The following is a 19920-nucleotide window of genomic DNA, read 5'->3' on the forward strand; positions in this document are numbered from 1 at the left end:
GCTTTCATTTATACCATCAATAGGTAGAAGATAAACCCCTACTTTTTCTTTAAAAGGATCTCTATATAATTACATAATTGTAAGCATATTAAAATATAACATATGAGCAAACAGTTAATGTTCAACTCTCCAGGTTATAACATTCCCAACCAATATAACTTCCCCTTGTTCTCTTCCCCATCCGTACCACCTGTTTCTCTCTATTCGCCAAAATGTAGGCATCTCTATCAAGCCAAAAGACTGGTCCTCTTCTCAGAAACTCCCTTCTTCCCTTCACACTCTTAGTTCTTTCAACTATCAGACATCTCTATCTTAGGTATATTTGGTATACTTCATATGCCACACAACTCAAATGGAACTCAAGCCATTTATTGTCTTCCCTTTTCACAGTCACAAATTTTCGACTTTCAGGAGCTTGGTTTCCTAGAACACTCAAGAATAAATTCTTCTCACTGTCTCTAAACTTTCCAAAATGGATGACAGTTGCCTCTTGGCTAAATTTCACCTTGCTCGCCTTTTCACAGCTTGCTCTTTCCCTAGGGCCTCCTTCTACACTCTTTCTATTGTCATTCTAAATACTTGTAAACACATCAACGCACAGTTCAAAAAGCCCTGGTTTCCCCCTGGGGCCTACAAAAGTCTTCTTTAAATGCTAATGTTCACACCTTGCCTTTCATTATTTAGCCAACCTCAGATGTGTGGTGTCTTCCGACCTGTGAAAATGCGTACTCCCATTCTTTGCTTAAGCACCCTCTGTTCTTTGAACGTTCCCAGTTTATCTAAATTCTCTTAATAACAAAAGCTCTAAAAAAAAAAGCCTCATTGTGTACTACTAACGGAACGTCAGGAAGCTAACATTCACTAGGTGTTTATGTGCACTATTTTAACCGGAGGAAATTGAAGCAATTTGTTCAAGATCACAGTTTCAACTGAAAAACTACAATTCTTTCACATCCCAACCCCTGAGCCCAAGACGCAAGGCTTCAGACTGCAGCACACCGTTTAACAGCCCGAGATGCTAGCATAATCTCGTAACAACAAATAGCTGATCCCTTCATGGGTCAGATTAGATGTTCTCAGGTTTATCTGTCGCTTCATCTACTAAATGTTTTAGTTAGGAAGCAGGCAAGGTGACTTAGAGGCGCTAGGTGAATATATTTTGCAAGCTGACAGAGACACAGTATAGAAGCACATTTCACTCTTCCTGTATTTCCTCTTAGGCCATCTTGACTAATTAATTTGGTTGTTACAACGTTGCGCCTCTTATCTTCACGGAAATATCCACATTACGGATATCGGTGAGTGTAAGAGATGCGTTTGCGTTGCTTTCTCTGATAAGCCTTTTGGATGGGTCCCCTGAGTGAGTGGGGCCGTATCCCGCCCTGGGATCCTCGGACTTTTGGATCGGAGATGTATATAGTTCTGCAAACCCAGGATCCCTGCGGCCAAAGGCGCCCTTAGCGCAGAAGGCCCACTCGGTCGAGTCCAGTTCCCGGCTTCACGGTCAGGAAGTGGGAGTGCGAGGCCTCTGCCCTGAGGCCTCCCGGAAGCGGGTTTCCGCGGGAGGGCCGCGCGGGAAGCGGGTCCACGAAGCCGACTTGCCCCGGGAGTGGCCCCGCCAGGCCGCGTGGCGGGCGCACATCCTTGTGTGAAGTCTCGGAAATGAAGGCTGCGCCCCCATTTCTCGCTCATGCCAGCGCGCGCATGGGTAGCTATTGTTAGTGTGGTTTTGGGAACACAAGAGTCTAGGCCTCAAGCGTCTGCAGGGTGACAAGAGAGGGCAAAGGGCGAGCTGGACCCTGCGAGCCTGCTCCGCCCCGCCCTCCCCGGAGTAACGGCTCTGGAGGCTCCGCCCCTTCGTATATTAGCGCCTTGGGCTGTGCGTGGGGCGGAGCCCCGCGTGGATCTCGCGAGATCCGGGTTGGCGCCGTGACCTCCATGTGGGAGCTGCATCTCTATAAGTAAACACTCCGCGCCCCCGAGACATGGCTTCTTCCTATTTGTGAGGCGCCGGCTGCGCTAGCACCTCGGGCGGGTTCCGGTTTCTTTCCACCGAGGAGGGGTGGGCGGTCGCGCGGTCTAGAGCGTCAGTCCTCACCCGCAACCGCGTTCGCCGAGCGGCCGCAGAGAACCGGATCCTCCAGGGGAGGCGGCAGGGGCCGGGCGGGGCGCGGCGGCCGGAGCGCACGGGTAGACAAAGGGGGTCGGTCGGTCTCCTGTCCCCCGTGCCGCGATGTGGATCCAGGTCCGCACGATCGACGGCTCCCAGACGCGCACCATCGAGGACGTTTCTCGCAAAGCCACCATCGAGGAGCTGCGCGAGCGGGTGTGGGCGCTGTTCGACGTAAGGCCCGAGTGCCAGCGCCTATTCTACCGGGGCAAGCAGGTGAGGTGCCCCGCGAGGAGCCCGGGCACGAGCAGCGGGCGCCCCGGGACGAGGCTAGGTGTCCAGGGCTGCGCTCGGCATGGGCCACTGGCGGAGCGCGTGATGCGGGGTTGGGGGCTGCGTTTGTGGGGGCCCCCACCTACAAGCGCGCCTAGCGGGTCGGAAGGCCGGGGTGCAGGGCGCGGGGTTGTAGCGGGGCAGCGGTCACCGGCACAGCCTCCGAGGGTCCTGGGGGCTCTCTTCCCGCCTTTGGGGTTGGGGAATCGGAGCCTTGGAAAGGCAACAGGCTCCGGCAGCCATGCTGTGGCGCGGGAGGGACGAGCAGCGCAGTCTGGATTCCTATAAGGACTTGCCTCTCCTCCCTGCCCTCGGGCTCCTGCATCCGACGTGGAGAGTGAGCTACCTTAACCCTGTTCCCTCACTAGAAGGAATTGAACACTGAGGATCCGAACGATGGCAGAATGCGTGCCCCTTCTTCTTCGTTGTCTCACATTGGGAATTTGTTCTGTAAAAGATTTAGACACCTTCATTTAAGGAGCGATGGATGTAACCTGAGGTCGGGTTTAAGTTTGTTGCGTATAGGGACAGATTATTTCCCCCTAGACTTTACCTCTCATCTTTGTGTGTTCCCTAAGTTCGGGCTTTCAACTCAAGCCCTTCAGCATAATCAGCAGTAATTCAAAAGACCCAGAAAGTAGTTTGGGGCCACAAGGGTTGCTTGGGGGCATCTCCGTTAATTTTAAGTATGGCCCTGCCTGATCAGGCTAAGACTTTTCCTATCCAGTAAGTCTCAGATTCTATGATTATACACCCAGACCCATATTGTTTTTCTTGCCTTTTGTCTTTAGTGCACTAAAAAAGTTGGCATCCTGCAGTCGATAGACCACAGTTTGGCTCCAGTCCTGAGTTTTGAATTAAATGCAGTTCTCTCTGATTCGGTGGAAGTAGCCTATAAGCCACAAAGGGTTTGGAAGGAATATTTTTGTTCCCTTCACAGATTTACAACTTCTAGGACTGGCCAAAATTTTCTAAGTAACAGATTATACAATGGGAAAGAAAAAGCCAGAGTTTTGTTAAAGTGTTTGGAAGGCCTCTCTCGGAGAAAACCTATAGCACTTTCTGTCCCGGTGTAGCCAGTTGTATATTGATTCTTTAATGTTTGACTAGTAGAGAGTTCACTTGACTGGAAGGTTTGTTTTAAACGCCGTATCTGTATTAAATACTGTGTAGCATTGTGTTGCTGTGCCTCAAGTGGCTGATACCTTTTCCTTTTGGCTATCAGTGAAAGCTATGCAAATAGTAATAATGTTATACATCGATTCCTAGAATTCTTGGAGACTCCAATACAATAGAAATGAAAGATGAGTATATATTAATGGGCAACAGCCCAAGTGTGTTGTATTGAAATTATGTAGACATTGCTTTAAATTCAGGACTTATAAAATAGACTTACACTAATAATCAGAAAATGGTTCCTGGTTGAGGGTAAAGAACCCTAGTGGCCCACCCCTCCCCCCATTGTTAGTGATTCACTACTTCTCTTTCCCCAGCCCAATAATGAAGTATTATGGATAAAAAAAAATAGCACTCCAGTGCCAGCTGTTGACTTGAACACCAAAAAACGGAAAACCGTTTCCTTTTTTATGAATGATAATCAGCCAGGGCAGTAGTTATTATCTCCTTTTGTCTTTGATGTTCTCCAGTTGATGGAGATAGCAAAGTATGTCTTTAGCAGGCAGATAATTAAGTTGGTACCACAGGGCTAGCCATTTCCTGTAAAATGAGTGTATGTTTAATAGAAAAGAGGTGTTGTGCTTTATTGTCATAATATTATAAAAAACCAAATTAAGTTTGAGAAGCAGTGCAAGAAAGTCTACTTTTTTTCTTTCAATGTGTGTGGTTGCTTTGCACACATGATGTCTTTGCACCATATGCATGTCTGGTTGCTGCAAAGGCTGGAAGAGGACTTTAGGGCATCAGATCTCCTGGAACTGGAGTTAGAGATAGCTGTGAGCCACTATGTAGGTGCTGGGAATCAACCCTTGTCCTCTGGAAAAGCAACCTGCGCCCTTAACCACTGAGCCATCTCTTCAGCTAGACATGATCTTTGATAAGACTTGCATTGTTGGATCTTACATACCACACACCGGGCTTTGATCTTGAAATCTTAGAATGTAGAGCTCCTGGAATTTATAAAAGAATTCCAGTTTCCCTTGCCTTCTCTTGTCATCAGTATCGGGAGAGACTTAATAGAGTGTAGATTTGGAATATGAACCACATTGGAAGAAAAACTGAACAATTGACACCCACCTCTAAATTCTTTGTTTTCACATGCAGTAAAAAAAAATGAAAGTATTTGTCTATTTTTTAAAAAAAATGTGTCTATGTATTTATCTCTATTATATCACTGATAAATGACAGCTTCAATGCCTCCACTGGTACCCTGAGCTCTGTCAGTGATTTCCCTTGGCTCTTTTTTGGCCTCTGCCACTTCCTTTGTTTCCCCCTTGGTTTTCTTTGCATCATTGATGCAGCCCTTTCTACTTCCTGGAATGTCTTTCTTAATGCAGTAAATATTCACTAGGATATTCTGACAATGTCCCAACCATTTCTCTTTCTTCAGACTTGAAAATCTTATACCTTGAATTTCTAATGTGGCAGCTCTTGACTCTTTACTTCCATGAGACATTGATGGCCCGTAGTTATATACCTTAAACCCATAGGTATTTGTAATTTTTAGATCAAAGCTTTTAAAACTTTTCCTACTTGTAGATTCTTTGGGCCCAAGAACTTTTTATGCAACTCTGGGTATATAACTATAGAAAATAAGTATGTCAGTCAAATGTACTGATAATGAATCACAATTTATTTTGAAATTATTTGGTATTCATATAAATTTATCATTTTAATGCTTTTATTGACTTTTAAAGATTTATTTATTTTATACATGAGTGCTCTGTTTTCATGCATACCAGAAGAGGGAATCAGATTCCGTTATAATTGTGAGCCATATGTGGGGTGCTAAGAATTGAACTCAAGACCTGGAAGAGCAGTTAGCTCTTAACCGCTGAGCCATCTTTCTAGCTCTCTGAATTTAATGCAAATTTGTATGTTTACAAGATGGATTTGTGCTTATTTTTATATAAAGACTAAATCTGGGTTGACTTTTGTACTTCAGGACATAGAATGAGATTCAACATTTTTTAGAGTCAGTCAATAATTTTGACTTTACAGTCAATGAGTACTGCTTTGCATAAATATGTAGTACAAATTGGTATGTATGTTTAGGACTTTTCCAGAAAATGTTGGAAATTCTATCTTAATCATAAATTCATTCAGTACTTTAAAATGAAACTCAGGTCAGTAATTCAGATAGCAATCTTTAAAATAAAACATTTAAAATAACAACATAAAGATACATTAATTTGATACTTGCTGAAGAAGGACAACAGGAAAACACTGAACATCCCTTTTCTACAGTTAAGCCGTTATGTTTCTAGGAAAGCAGAAAACATTGTAGGTCTACTGGACATGCAGCTCATGACCTGGCTTTGAATCTGAGTGAGGGTCTTCTGGGTAACGTGTGTATTGTCTGTTCTGATGGCTTGCAAAGTGCACACTGTGTAGATTGTGGTTTTGGTACCAAGACTACAGTGGAGTTGCTGCTGTGCAGCATGGACTCCTGCCAGAGACAACTCAAGTGCATTATAGTTTTTATTTTGAATTAATTTTTGGAAATTGTACGTTCAAAAACTTGTTGTCTAGTTTTTTTTTTTTTCCCGGGGTCCCATAATCAGTTATGAGGCCCAGTGTGGATTCACAGTCAGCAGTAAGAAGCAGAGTCCTAGCTGAGCCTACCCCGTCCTCCCTCTTCCAGAGCAGAATTTGAGTGGCAGATAACTTTGGATCTGTACTGTGATTAAATATGGAGGAACTTCAGTGGTCTAGGTAATTTATTCTCCTATTCTTAATGATGTCACAGAATGTGAGGCCTTGCTGAATAAAACTGGCTTTTTGCAGTGAATAATAGTGAGTTTTAGAAAGACTGGAAGGTTTTCTATGAAATAAGAAATGAGCATATAGTGGGAGGGGTGTCATAGCATGAAGAAAGATGACTTCAAGTTTCATGCCATGATATGCTTAGTGTTCTACTCTGGCTTTAGATATTACTTTGCCTATCACAGTCAGTTCAGAAAGCATCACTGAAAGCAAAAATAACTGTCAGGTCATTCTTTTGTTTTATACAAGTGCTCCTAAGGTCTCTCTAACTCTTGTGCCTCAAGCATCAATTAAAAAAAAAAAGGAATGGAAACATCTCCAATTCATAATTATTTATTTCCCCTCCCCCCCCCCCCAACCATTTAGTCTAGGTCTCACTATGTAGCCTAAGCTAACCGTAAGCTTGGGATTCTCCTGCCTCATCCTGCTGAGTCAAAGGTTTATCTGTATTTGCCATAATATTAATTTTACTTTTATGACTTGTCTGTCTTTATTTTGGGGAATGGATTACTAGCATATTTGGATATTTTATGCTATTTTAGTTTTGATTTTCTACTTTAAACACTTAAATTTTAAAGTAATTGTCATAATATTCATTACAATGTTGAGGCTTTTTCAGAATTAGGTTTTTTTTCAGCTGTTGTAGAATGTCAAAGTAAAGGTATAAATGCACATTTTATTCGTTGAGTACTTTCCTTCCTTCTTAGAGAAGGTTTAAGACTAAAAGATACCTTCTTGCTGTTTTAATTATTTTTACATTTATTTGTTTTATTTTATATGCTGTAACATGTTTGGAGGTCAGAGAACTACTTCCAGGAGTTATTTCACTAGTGGATCCTAGGGACGAAACTCAGGTCCCCAGCTTGGCAGCCAAACCGTTGTTCTCTAACCATCTCAAAGTCCTGCATCCTTTATTTGAAAAAGTTTTTAAAATTTAAATATATTTTGATAATACTCATTTTTTCCTCCAAATCCTTCCAGATTTTGTCCCCCTCCTTACCCACCCAACTTTTACGGTCTTTCACAAAGACCTAACATTAACAGCAAACCCTTCACAATCAAGAAAACAAAACCACACCCAAAAAGAAAAAAAAAAACTACGTAAAACAAGGAAAAACATAAAAAAAGAAAACAAAAGCACATAAAAATGCTGTTAAGCCCATTTTATGTTGTTTAGCCACTTCTGAATGTGAGTGAGGCCTGCCCTGGAGTGCTGATACACCCAGTGTTGCTGTCTTGGAGAAAACGGATTTTCCCTCTCACAGCAGTTATAGTTGACAGTTGAGTTGTTAACCTTTACCCTAATGGCTGGGTTTTCATTCATTCATTGATTTAAAAAAAACTAACAACAAAATAAAATATAGACAAGATAAAGCAAAAACTATCACATCTAAGTCAGACAAGACAGACTAACAGAAGGGAGAGGTGGCAGGAGTTAAGAGATCACCCATTCCTACACTCAGGAATCCTATAACGACACTAAACTGGAAGCCAGCATAGATAGGTAGAGCCTGCTGCAGGCCCTGTGTATGGTGCTTCAGACTGTGTTCTTACGAGCTTTGATCTCTTCGATTTAGAGGGCTTTGTTTCCTTGGTGTCCTCCCTCCCCCAGTGGCTCTAAAGTACCCTTTCTGCCTTCTTTCCCCACCTTCTTTTCCACAGGGTTCCTTGATGCTGAGGGGAGGGATTTGGTGGAGACATCCCATTTAGGGCTGGGTGTTCCAAGATTTCTTACCCTGAATAATGTCTGTCTGTGGGACTGTATTTGTTCCATTTGCTACAGGAGGAGACTTCTCTTGAGATAATTAAACAAGGTACTGATCGATGATTATTGAAGAATATAATTAGTATATCTACACTACATTTCCCCCCTTATTTTAGACCAGAATTATTTGACTTTACCCTAGGTCTCTGGGCTATTAGTCTTTGGTTCTTGGTCACCCAAGCAGTGGTGGTTATTGGTTCTATATTATGGAGTAGGCCTTAAGTTAAAATAGGTGTTGTTTGGTTATTCCCAGGAGCTTTGTGCCACCACTGCCCTAGCATATTTTGCAGGCAGTCTATCATTGTTGTTAAAGGGTTTGTGGTTGGGCTGTTGTTTATGTTTTTAATATATTAACATTCCTATTTACATGAAGGTTTATTTGCTTACTGCCTTGGGGTACTGAATACGGTGTGTCTGTTGTTGAGGATTGGACCCAGGACTGCCTGCAAGCTACTTTGAGCCCCTCAGGTTAAATATGTTAACTAAGCAGTGAGATGTAACTGAGGGCCTGGCCTCTTTGTTCCCAGAAATAACAACTCTGAGGCTTAATATTTTATGAGTAAGAGCCTAAGCCAAAAGCTTTGGCTTATTCCCTGACTAGCTCATACTTAATATCTGTTTATTCTATTCTAAGTCTTACCACGTAGTTGATTACCTCTCCTGTTTTTCATGTTACCTTTTCTGTTTTTGGCGGCAAATCTCTCATGCCTGATGATTTTTCAGAATCCTGTCTCTCTACTGAATGTCCCACCTTGTAATCCTGCCTCAAGGCTCATTGGCCATAGGCTTTTTATTGACAGGCGATACCTCTACACAATATGTAAAGATTTACTCTACAGTGGATAGTATCTAATTTAACTCCTCAATTCCTTTACTGGAAAGCTTATAAAATTTTTGATCCCTTGTTCTATTTAACAAACACGAATTTTTATAATCTGTGGAATTGTGCTAGTTATGGTCTTGAGCCCACGTAATAGGTCTCTAGTGAGTTTATTATTAAAGGACAGATGTTTTTCTTTTTTCTTTCCCTGTGGTTGAGTTCTTAACTATGTTACTGTGTCACACAGTTGTGAATAGTGATGGCTATTAGATACAAGAATGGTGAATGCAATGCTTAAACTAGTATTTCTGAAGATCTTTAAGGAGTTGAATTTTCTTGTTACTGTTACCAGTGAAGTAGTCAACTGTTAATGTAATAGAAGATTATAATGTAACAAAATAGAAGATCGGTTTCCTAGGACTGCTGTAACAGTACCAAGATGGTTTACAACCACAGAAATTTATAGCAGTTATAAAGGTTAGAATTCAAGGTGTCATCAGGTAGGAACATGCTCTCTGATAGCTAGCTTTAGGGGAACTGTCTCAAGGCTTCTGTTTATGGGTATTTATTAGCTTGAAGTTGTTTTGGCTCCAATTACATGACTTTCTCTTCTGTGTGTCTCTTCCTGTTGTTCTGTCCTTTCTGTCTCTGTTCACATTTGTTTTTATCAAGACACCAATCAGACTGGATTAGAGGTTCACCTAATGAACTCATTTTAAATTTGTTACTTGTTTAAAGACCCTGTGTCCAAACTGGAGCATATTCTGTGGCATTAGAGGTTAGGACGTGAGCATGTGAGTATTTAGAGGACCCAAGTTAATTCATAACAGTAAGTCTTGGATTAAATCTCAAGACCCTATTTCTAGATAAAATTAGGTCCTGAGGAACCCCATTCCCTTGGTGTTAGAAATGGAATCCCTGGGTCTTTATCATTTATCAGGTAGGGTCTGTACTCCTGAGCTACACCCTCAGCCCTTTGAGCTACTATGGAGTAGGACTTCCAGTGTACCTGATTGTGTCTTTTGGGAGGTGGGAGTAGTGGTGGTGGTAAGCACAGATTAATTAGTCCTATTGCAAGATAGTTGATGTGCTATTTATCCTAGATGATCTTGTGACAGCGCTTGCTAATATTTGAGATGGGTAAAATTAGAGAACCTTAGAGAAATGTAGTATATTTCTGAATTGTTTTTCAAAATCTTACTTTACTTCAAAAGAATTATTAATAGTGCTTCAGAAAGATAAAATGAATGATGACCATTATTACATATGGGTTGTAAAAAAGTTAATAAAAGCTCCTTGCTTTCAAAATTTATCTCCCCATACTTGTGAATTTAGACAGTATTGTGGGTTTGAGGCTAGCCTGGGCTATATAGAGAGAGGCTCTTGAAAGACTAGGAAACAGTAACAGAAAATGATGAGAGATCAGATATAGTTTGGAGGGGGTTATTTTGGGGTGGGGGTGGGTAGCATGATATTGCAGCATCTGTGATATGGTTTTTGTTTTAATAGCAAGTAGTGTTACCTTAGTTAGTTTGGAGTGCTTCTTAAGTATTTATTGGGGTCCAGAAAGGAGGCTGATTTTAAGCCATAAAACATGTAGAACCATTTCAAGATCATTAAGTTGTAATGTTGTCCATTTTAATAGTGTATCTAGGATATTTGGATAAACTAAACATGTCAAAATACAAGTTTTGAGATAAGTACTTCAATAGACTTTCTATTTTTTATTTCGTAGTTGGAAAATGGATATACTTTATTTGACTACGACGTTGGACTGAATGACATAGTTCAGCTGCTAGTTCGTCCAGACTCCAGTCTTCCTAGCACATCTAAGCAGAATGATGTTCAAGTCAAACCCTCTTCCAGTAATCCGCCTAAAGTAAAGAAAACAGCAAGAGGGGGATCTTCCAGTCAGCCATCTACATCAGCTCGCACTTGTCTTATTGACCCTGGCTTTGGACTATATAAGGTATGTTGTCTTCAGACTTCCTAGTTGTGAGAATACTAATGTCTGTTCTCTTTGGCATGCTGTGAGTAAGCAAGCATTGATTTCCACTAAGTAAACATTGCAGCTGTTCATATTCTGTCAGAAGTAGTCTTTGAAAATTTACCCTGAGGCTGGAGATAGCTGGTGAGTGCTTTTCTTATAAATATGAGACTCTTGGCTTGATCCTCAGTGCTACCAGCAAAAAAAATTGTTGTGGTAGAAAAATGTAAATTGCGTATGTTCAGTTCAAAGAATAATAAAACAAAGATATTTGTGTAAATTCCACCCAGGTGAGGAAGTGGAATGATGCTTGCTAGCACTTTTTAAGGGTATTGCTTGCCTTCCCCAACCCCAGGGAAATTACTTACAGTGACTTTGTAATGCAAGTTTTTTCTTACTTTTTATGTATATTTGTCTAAACAATACATTGTTTTATATATAGCTAGATCTCTTCATAATGAAGTTCTGCTTTTCCCCAACGTTGATGTTTCTGGTGTATATAGTTGTATTTTATTCCTTCACATTATTTCATTCTACTTTATTGACATGCTATCATATATATAGTCTGTATTTATTAGATACTTGAACAGTGTTTTACCTTCAGTTTTAACAATACTGGCTAGCCAGTGTATACCCTGGTACACATATTCTAGAATTTTAGAAATTTCTTTAAAAAAAAAAAAAAAAAGGTAGTGATTGTTCATGAAAAATTATGCTGTGAAGGTTTTATGTGGTTTCACAGGTCTGTTTGTCTATCTCTGTGCCCACACTGTTTTAAGCACTGTAGCTCTACAGAGTTTTTTTTAATACTTCCCTTCTCCCATATCCCAAAGTTAACTCCTGTTTTTTTTTGTTTTTGTTTTTTGCTTTATGGCTTTTTATATACTTGCAATAAAAATTGTTAGAATTGTCTTGTATAAAACTACAAATGACTACTGATATTTTAATGAGGATTGTCTCTAGAGATCAGTTTATAGAATTAATGTGTTTATGGCTTTTAAATTCATGGACACTGCTCTCTCCATTAGTTTATGTCTTTGACAATATTTAATGAATATTTATGTCTGACAACTATATTTTTGATGCTATTTAAATGGTCATTATTTACTGATACATAAAAGTTCAGTTGCCTTACTTACTTGTATCCAGAGTTTTTCGAATTCTGTTAGTAAATGGAAGGATAGTTTTGTTTTATCCTTTCTCATCCTTCTGACTTAGTTTCTTGTGGGTAAATGGGTACCAAGACTTAGCATTTTCAAAATAAGAAATTAGTCAGTGAAACAAAGTAAGAAAACACAAGCAGAGATAATTTATGGGAAAAATAATCAATGGGAAAAATGCAAACATTCATAAGAATAGAAGTAATCAAGAAATTAGTGAAGAGATTTACTACCAAGAAGTATGAGGCTTGTGTACCAGGTAGCTGTCCTGGTAAATTGTTTCAGACATTTAAGGAGTAGATAATTCTGATGATGCATGAATTGACCCACAGCATAAGGAAAGAAGGAAGCTCTTTCCTGCTCTTTAAATGAAGTGAAACACTATTACTAAAACATAACCAGAAACAATTTGGTATCCTAATACTATTTGAAACACAAGTTATATTTAACAAGAATTATGATTATGTATTAAGTGATATCTTGACAAAATATGGATTGTCAGAAAGTGGAGATAGTTAACTATTAGAAAATGTTTTTAGCATAAATTCAGTATTATAATAAACTAAAGAAAGTTTAGCCAATATGTAAAATATTTTCTACATCTAAATACAAATTTGAGTCTGTTCATGATTTTGAATAAATAAACTAGATGAATGTCTTAAGCCATACTTAGCATCATTTTCAATGATGGGGGAAAGTTAGAAACAGCCAGTCAGAAAGCCAGTATTGGGCTGGCCTGGTAGTGTATACCTGTAGTCCCACACATGGGAGGTGGATGCAGGAAGTCTAAGGTCTTTCTGGGCTACATGAGACAGGCTCATGGGGGTATAGAGAAAGCACAGAAAGGAAAGCTAACCAGTACTGCTGTTACTTGACATTCTAGAAGTGCTGGATACCATAATGAAACAGGAAAACAAAATCAACATGAGACCGAAGTTACTGTTTATTAAAGCTGGAGAAAATAAATGTTTTAAGCATGAACTACCAATAAGGTAGTCATTTCCAAAGCTAATATTGTAATACTAATAGATTTCTTCCTATACTTTATTAGTAAGGGAAAATAGTGCTCTGTATTATCTTTTCTCCCTTCTTCTACCCTCCCTTCCTTGTGTTGTCTTTAACAAATATTTCTCTTAGAGCATACAGTATAAATTTGCTATTCAGTTGCTACAGTTATAGTGGCAAACAAATGAGTTGTTTAGTTTATGGGAATTTCAAAAAAACTACCTCAGTTGTATTCAAAGAGCTAAAAGCCAGCTTGCAATTTTGTCTAAACTACCCTTTCATTTCATCTCTTGTAGACATCTATCTTAGTTTGTTTTCTTTGCTAATAATATAGTAATGCAGAACAGGTAATGTGTAGAGAGGCTTATTTTGGCTTATGGCTGTGGCCAAAGGTTAACGAGTTACATCTAGTAATGTCTTTCTTGCTAGTGGTTTCATGCAACACAAAAAGACAGTTTATATGTGGTCTTTCTTGCTTTTATAAATTAAGCAGCCACAATTATTAGTGAGAGATGAGTCTTGCTATGCTGCCCAAACTGTCCTGGACCTCCTGGGCTCAATTAATCCTTTTGTGTATCAGCTGGAATAGCTTAGACAACAGACACACCATGCTTGAGTTTCTACATTCTTCATATTTCACCTTAGTGAGGATTGAACTCTAATACCAGCTTTGGAGGGGCAAACCATACTCAAGCTACAACAGTAAGATGATGCTCTGAAATTTTTTCATGTTGTTACTTTTAAAGTAGACTTATTTTAGAACAGGTATTAGTTATGTTTTATTGCTTTGGCCCAATGCCTAACAAACAATGTAAAAGAGAAAGGATTTACTTTAACCTACAGTTTCAGGCAGTTCAGTCTATGTTTGTTTGGCTCCATGCACCTTGACAGAGTGTCATTGCTGTGGGAAAGGAATTTCTTCACTTGTGTTAAGAGAGAGGCCAGAGTAAGGTGGGAAATACGAATCTGGTATATATTATTTATTTATATATCTCTATTATATATAATATATATTATATATGTATATCATATACCCCAAGTGACTTCCTGATTTAAAATCTCCAATCCCTAAAGTTTTAAAGATTATAGTAAAATTACAAAGAGTGTACAGGCCGTTTTGATGTACCATACTCAATCTCCGATTAATGTCTTACAGTATGGCACATTTGTTATAATAAATGAACTACATTTCTTTAGGTTTTACTTAATATTTTAATTTCTATTTTTCCCATTCCAGAATATGAATGAACACACACAAACACAAATGTGGCATCACATCTCCTGTATTTATGTATTTACATATTAATTTGAGACTGTTTATCTCTGTAGCCTTTGCTGACCTGAACTTGCCATGTACCACCATGTCCTGCTAGGATTCCTTCTCCTCCTCGTCTTCTTCCTCTTCCTCCTCCTTTTTTTTTTTTTTTCTTTTTTTTAAACTTTGAAAGCTGTAAGGCCTGGTTAAGCATTTTTTATAGTTTTGTCTCCTTCAGGTTTTATCTCTTGCTTTTCTTATCGATGGACTAAATTTGTTTTGAGACAGACTACAGAGATGAAAAATGGTACTTTCATATCTCATTAAGGGCTGGCATTGTAAACATGCTATTAAATATAACTTGTATTTTGCATCAGGAGTTTAATTTTGCTGATACTGTTAGTGAACCTTTATCACCTGGCCAAGGCGTACTGTTCCTCACGTTGTTCCACTGTTAATTTTTTTGTCTTTTCTTTTTCCATCCTCTGCTCTTTGAGAAGTCACTATGTATAGCCTGTGTTGAAGATAGTAGAAATTGTGTATTTGATTCCATTCAAGGACAGAATATATATAAAAAAAAAACCCTTAAACATGGGACATTTGTCTTTTCTCACCTGTTTATATATTCAGTTATTTATGTACTGATACTTAAGATTGTTCTAGACTTGGCCAATGGAAGCTTTTTTTTTGTTTTTAAACAAAACAAAACATGGCCCTGTGTTTTCTTACTATACTATTATTGTGCCGTTTCTTTCAGTTTTCTGGTATTTTAAGATGTTTCAAAGTCACCTTGCTTATTTCCTACTCCAGTCTGTAATGAGTCATTCTCCATGGGACACTGGTTTCTCTTCTCTCTTTTCTCTCCTCCTCCTCCTCTTCCTCCTCCTCTTCCTCCTCCTTTTAAATTCATGGACACAGCTCTCTCCATTAGTTTATGTCTTTGACAATGTTTAATGAATATTTATGTCTGACAACTATAATGGGTACTGGGGATCTGAACTCAGGTCTTCATGCTTATATGGCTGGCACTTTGCTAACTGAGCCATATCTCCAACCCCATACTGGTTTATTTGATTAGAGAATGATATTAGAAACAACAGCCTGTGCCCTAGGTCTGTGTTCTCATTCTCTCTCTCCCTCCCTCCCTCCACTCCCTCCTTCTCCTCCTCCTCCTCTTCCTCCTCAGAGTGTGTGTGTGAAATTTTGTGGTCATGCCTGTATATATGTGCATTTGTGTATTGAGGCCAGAAGCAGTATGTTTTTCATTTACTTTCAACCTTATTCAGGACAGAATCTCTCACTTAGCCTAGAGCCCAGTGATTGAGTAGGGTTGCTAACTGCAAGCATACAAGATCTACCTGTTGTTACCCTACCCCAAGCATTGTTTAGTTACAAATGCCTGCATACCGTGGGCATGCAGTGTCCCACAAGGCCAGAGGAGAGCATCAGAAACCCTGGCACTTGAGTTACAAACTGTGTTAAGCCGTCCTGTGTATATTAGGAACCAAAGCACGGTCCTCTGCAAGAGCAGGAGTGCTCTTAACTGCCAAACCTTCTCCTTTCTTACTGGTTTTTTGAGGGGTGGGAGAAAGAGACCCTGTAGGCTTTTTTGTTTATTTGTTTTTCTATTTGTGTTGAAACAGGTTGTAGTTGAGGCTGGCCTTGAGTCCAGATCCTCCTGCCTCTCCCTCCCAAATGCTTGTGTTACAGATGTGCATTGTCATACTTGGTCAGAGGCTGCTGCTACGGTTGAAGGCAATGAAGAAATAACTCATTTTCATAAAAGAATAGCAAACTTCTATTTCTCTTTTCCAAGCTATCCTAGAAGAACTTCACAGAAAACTAGTTTTTTTTGGCAGGGGTCTCTTCTTCTTTACCATGTTATAGCTAGCTGTCAACTAGTTTGTTTAGAGATACAGGCTTCACTATTTAGTCTATATTGTCATATTTAGTCTAACTATTTAGTCTCACATATTTAGTCTAACTATTGTCTATATTTAGTCTGACTTGTCATCCTTTTGTTTTAGCACATTCAAGTTCTGGAGTTACAGGTGCCTTGTATTACCTTGACTGGCTTTGTTTAATAGTTTATATATTTCATGTTAATATATAATACAGATGCTAACTTTCTTAAATTTGCCACTAAATGGTCTGGCCATTTGGTATAAAAAAGACTTCACCGTCAAATTCTAGTTAAATTGTTTGTTAGTTGTAAACTTGCAATGGAATTTATTCTGTTTTTTCAATTAGGAATATTGTGGACCTGACACTTAACTCTAAAGAATCTACTGTGTTATTCACATTGTAATTTTTAAAAGTGTATTTAATTAACTTTATTTGCTGCAGAGGCTATCATGGGCTTGTTTCCATTTTCAGTTTAAAATGAAGTTACTCTTACTGAATTTTTGAGATTTTATCTAATACTTTAGAAGTGCTTTTTTTCTGGATAGTTAGTTCATTCCATGTATCATTGTATATTTAGTGCACATTCACTTACGTATTAATATTAGGGACAGAGAAGTAAACATGATATTCTTTCCTGCCTCATTAGAACTTGTGGTAATTTTGAAGGTAAACTCAAAATACTTTTAAATGCTACTAGTTTTGAGTTTGAGGGATGGCTTAGCAGGTAAGAGTGCTTGCTGTTTTTTCAGAAGACCTGGGTTTGGTTCCTCGCTTCCACATGGTGGCTCCAATTCCAGGAGTTTGATGCCCTCTTTTGGCCTTAGTGAGAACTTTGTGTACATGGTGCACACAAAAACAAACAGGCAAACCATTCATACATATGAAAATAAACAAAAACTATTGTCTTTATTTCTGAATTTCCTCTTTCATGTAATGAAGTTTTGACTAATTAGCATGTAAAAATTTTGTTTTTAAAAACTGTAAAACATCTGGGCATGGTAGTCTACACTTTTAATCCCAGAGACAGGGAGAATAGAGAGGCAGCAGCAGAGGCAGGTAGATCTCTGTAAGTTTAAAGTCAGCCTAGTCTACATAACAAGTTTCTGGATAGCAAGGGTTATGTAATGAGACCCTGCCTTCAAACACAAACACACACACACACTTTAGAATTTTCCCTTTATTTTGAGTTTTGGAGGAATCTGTCATTTTGTTTTGTAAGGGTTTGTTTGGGGGGGGCGGTGGGGGAGAAGGTGACAGTATTAGGAATGTAACCTAAGACCTTGTGGATTTTAGGACTTGATCTACTGCTTTGTGGCTCAGAAACACATCTCTGTCGTCCCCCCCCCCCCTTTCTTTTTGACTAAAATATTGTTTGGACAGCAAAAAAGCAGGTGAATTTTTAAACTAATTTTAAAGCTGGTATAAAGTTGCAGTTATTACCAATCCTATTTGAAGAGCCTGGAGGTCTTTGAGCAGTAGCCAGGTTTGTCCATTCCCATTGTTCATTGTAAATATAGTGAATTACTGAAACTAAATTATGAAGTAAATTTATTTTCTGAAATGTGAACTTTTGATACCTAAATCAGTGCTTTAGTTTGGGTTTCTGCTGTGAACAGACACCATGACCAAGGCAACATAAAAACAACATTCATTTGGGGCTGGCTTACAGATTTGGAGGTTCAGGCCATTATCATCAAGGTGGGAACATGGCAGCATCCAGGCAGGCATGGTGCAGGAGCTGAGAGTTCTACATCTTCATCCAAAGGCAAATAGGAAAAAACTGGCTTCCAGGCAGCTAGGAAGAGGGTCTTAAAGCCTACACCCACAGTAACACACATACTCTAAGGCGACACCTTCAAATAGTGCCACTCTCTGGGCCAAACATATTCAGACCACTAGAGTTGATTAATTCATTTTAGTTTGTGAATAAGGAAACTTTCTGTGATTCAAGTATGTTTTTATCTTTTAAATAGTTGCCATCCAATTCAAATGATGTGTTTAAAATGCTAAGCATTTAAATTTAGCTGAATATGTAGCAGCTAATTTTTCTGTATGCATTGTATGTTTACTGGGGAATACAAGAAAAAGAAATGATCAGTAACCCATGTAAAGTGTTGATATTTTAGTATGTTCTGTCTCCTTTGTCTTCAGTACAATATAGCTTAATAATGACATGAAGAAAACAGCTTAATGAAATGCTACAAAGTAAATATTTCTAAGCACCAAATTTTCAAACAGAATAGCAAACCCCCAGGAATTCTCCCTGTTGCTCTTCCTGATTTTACATATACATGTATATGCATTTGTATGCTTGTGTTTGAAGTGAGATAGCTTGTGTCCTTGGGAAGAACAGTAAGTGCTTTCAGCTGCTGAGTCATTTCCTTAACTTCATATTCTTTACTTGAAACTATTACCTAAACATCTCTAGTAATCTTTTCTGTGCTCTTTATACAATTTTTTCATTTATTTATTTGACTTTACATCCTGATCACAGCCCCTCCCCCAGATTCCCCTCTCCTCTTCCTCTGAGAAGGAAGAGCTCCCCCGCCCCCATATCACCCCACCTTGGCACATCAAGTCACTGCAGGACTAGAAACATTCTCTCCCTTAGAGGCCGGACAGAGTGCTTCAGTTAGGGAACAGGATCTATAGGCAGGGAACAGAGTTAGAGACAGTCCCTACTCCAGTTGTTGGGGGACCTGCATGGAAAACTTAAGTCGCACATCTGCTACATATGTGCGAGGGACCTAAGTCCAGGCCATAGTTGCTCTTTGGTTGGTGATTCAGTCTCTGGGGAGCCCCCAGAGATCCAGGTTAGTTGACTCTGTTGGTCTTCTTGTGGAGTCCCTGTCCTCTTCAGGTCCTTCAGTCCTTCTCCCAACTCCTTCAAAAGACTTCCTAACTATGTCTGATGTTTGGCTGTGGGTCTCTGCGTCTGTTTCTATTGGCTGTTGGGTAGAGCCTCTCAGAGGATAGTTGTGCTAGGCTCCTGTCTGCAAGCATAACAGAATATTATTAATAGTGTCAGCGATTGGTTCTTGACCATGGATGGGTCTTAAGTTGGACCAGTCTTTGGTTGGCCATCTTTATACAATTTTTAACAACTTACTAACATGTAATCTGTTTATGCAATCCAAATTTAGCTGTTTCTGAGTTTTATGTAAACGGAAGCATATTGCATTTTTAAAATTTGTGTTTACAGTGAAATAACAAAATAGAATGAGTCATGTTTAGAGTTGGAGAAACCTGTGTTCCGAGTTTCACTTGATATTTTAGCTATATGTGTTTTTGTGTTATACAGGATGGCAGGTATATATGTACATGTATGTTCATATACCTGTGTGCATGTGTGGAGGCCAGAGCACACCTTCGGGTGTTGGTCTTTCTTTTCTGTCTTGTTTAAGACAGTCTTATTGTTTGCTGTTGTATACCCAAGCTGGCTGGCTTACAAGCTTCTAGGAGTTCCCTTGTCTCCTCCGTTTCCCCTGTTATCATAGGTGCACTGGGATTACAGACCTGTGCTACTGTGACCAGTTTTATGTGGGTTCTTGATATTCGAGCTCAGGTCCTCATGCTGGCTCACTGAGCCATTTCTCTAGTCCTTTACTATATGTCTTCTGAGGATAGATATGTTTCAT

General features: G+C 39.4%; 1 protein-coding gene across 3 annotated transcripts in view; it reads left to right on the forward strand.

The window, feature by feature from the left end:
* Positions 1-1902: 1902 nt before the first annotated feature.
* Uhrf2 (ubiquitin like with PHD and ring finger domains 2) overlaps positions 1903-19920 on the forward strand; it is a 65328-nt gene continuing 47310 nt past the window's right edge. The window contains exons 1-2 of one of the 3 annotated variants that reach the window (XM_034502434.1): positions 1903-2386; positions 10706-10939. In XM_034502434.1, coding sequence (XP_034358325.1) covers positions 2234-2386; positions 10706-10939 — 387 coding nt within the window. In that variant the 5' untranslated portion in view covers positions 1903-2233. Of the gene's footprint in view, positions 2387-10705; positions 10940-19920 lie in introns of those variants that run through there. The other 2 variants (XM_034502425.1, XM_076919015.1) reach the window with 2 other exon arrangements.

The sequence above is a fragment of the Arvicanthis niloticus genome, chromosome 1 (assembly GCF_011762505.2).
Source record: "Arvicanthis niloticus isolate mArvNil1 chromosome 1, mArvNil1.pat.X, whole genome shotgun sequence".
Taxonomy (NCBI): Eukaryota; Metazoa; Chordata; class Mammalia; order Rodentia; family Muridae; genus Arvicanthis; species Arvicanthis niloticus.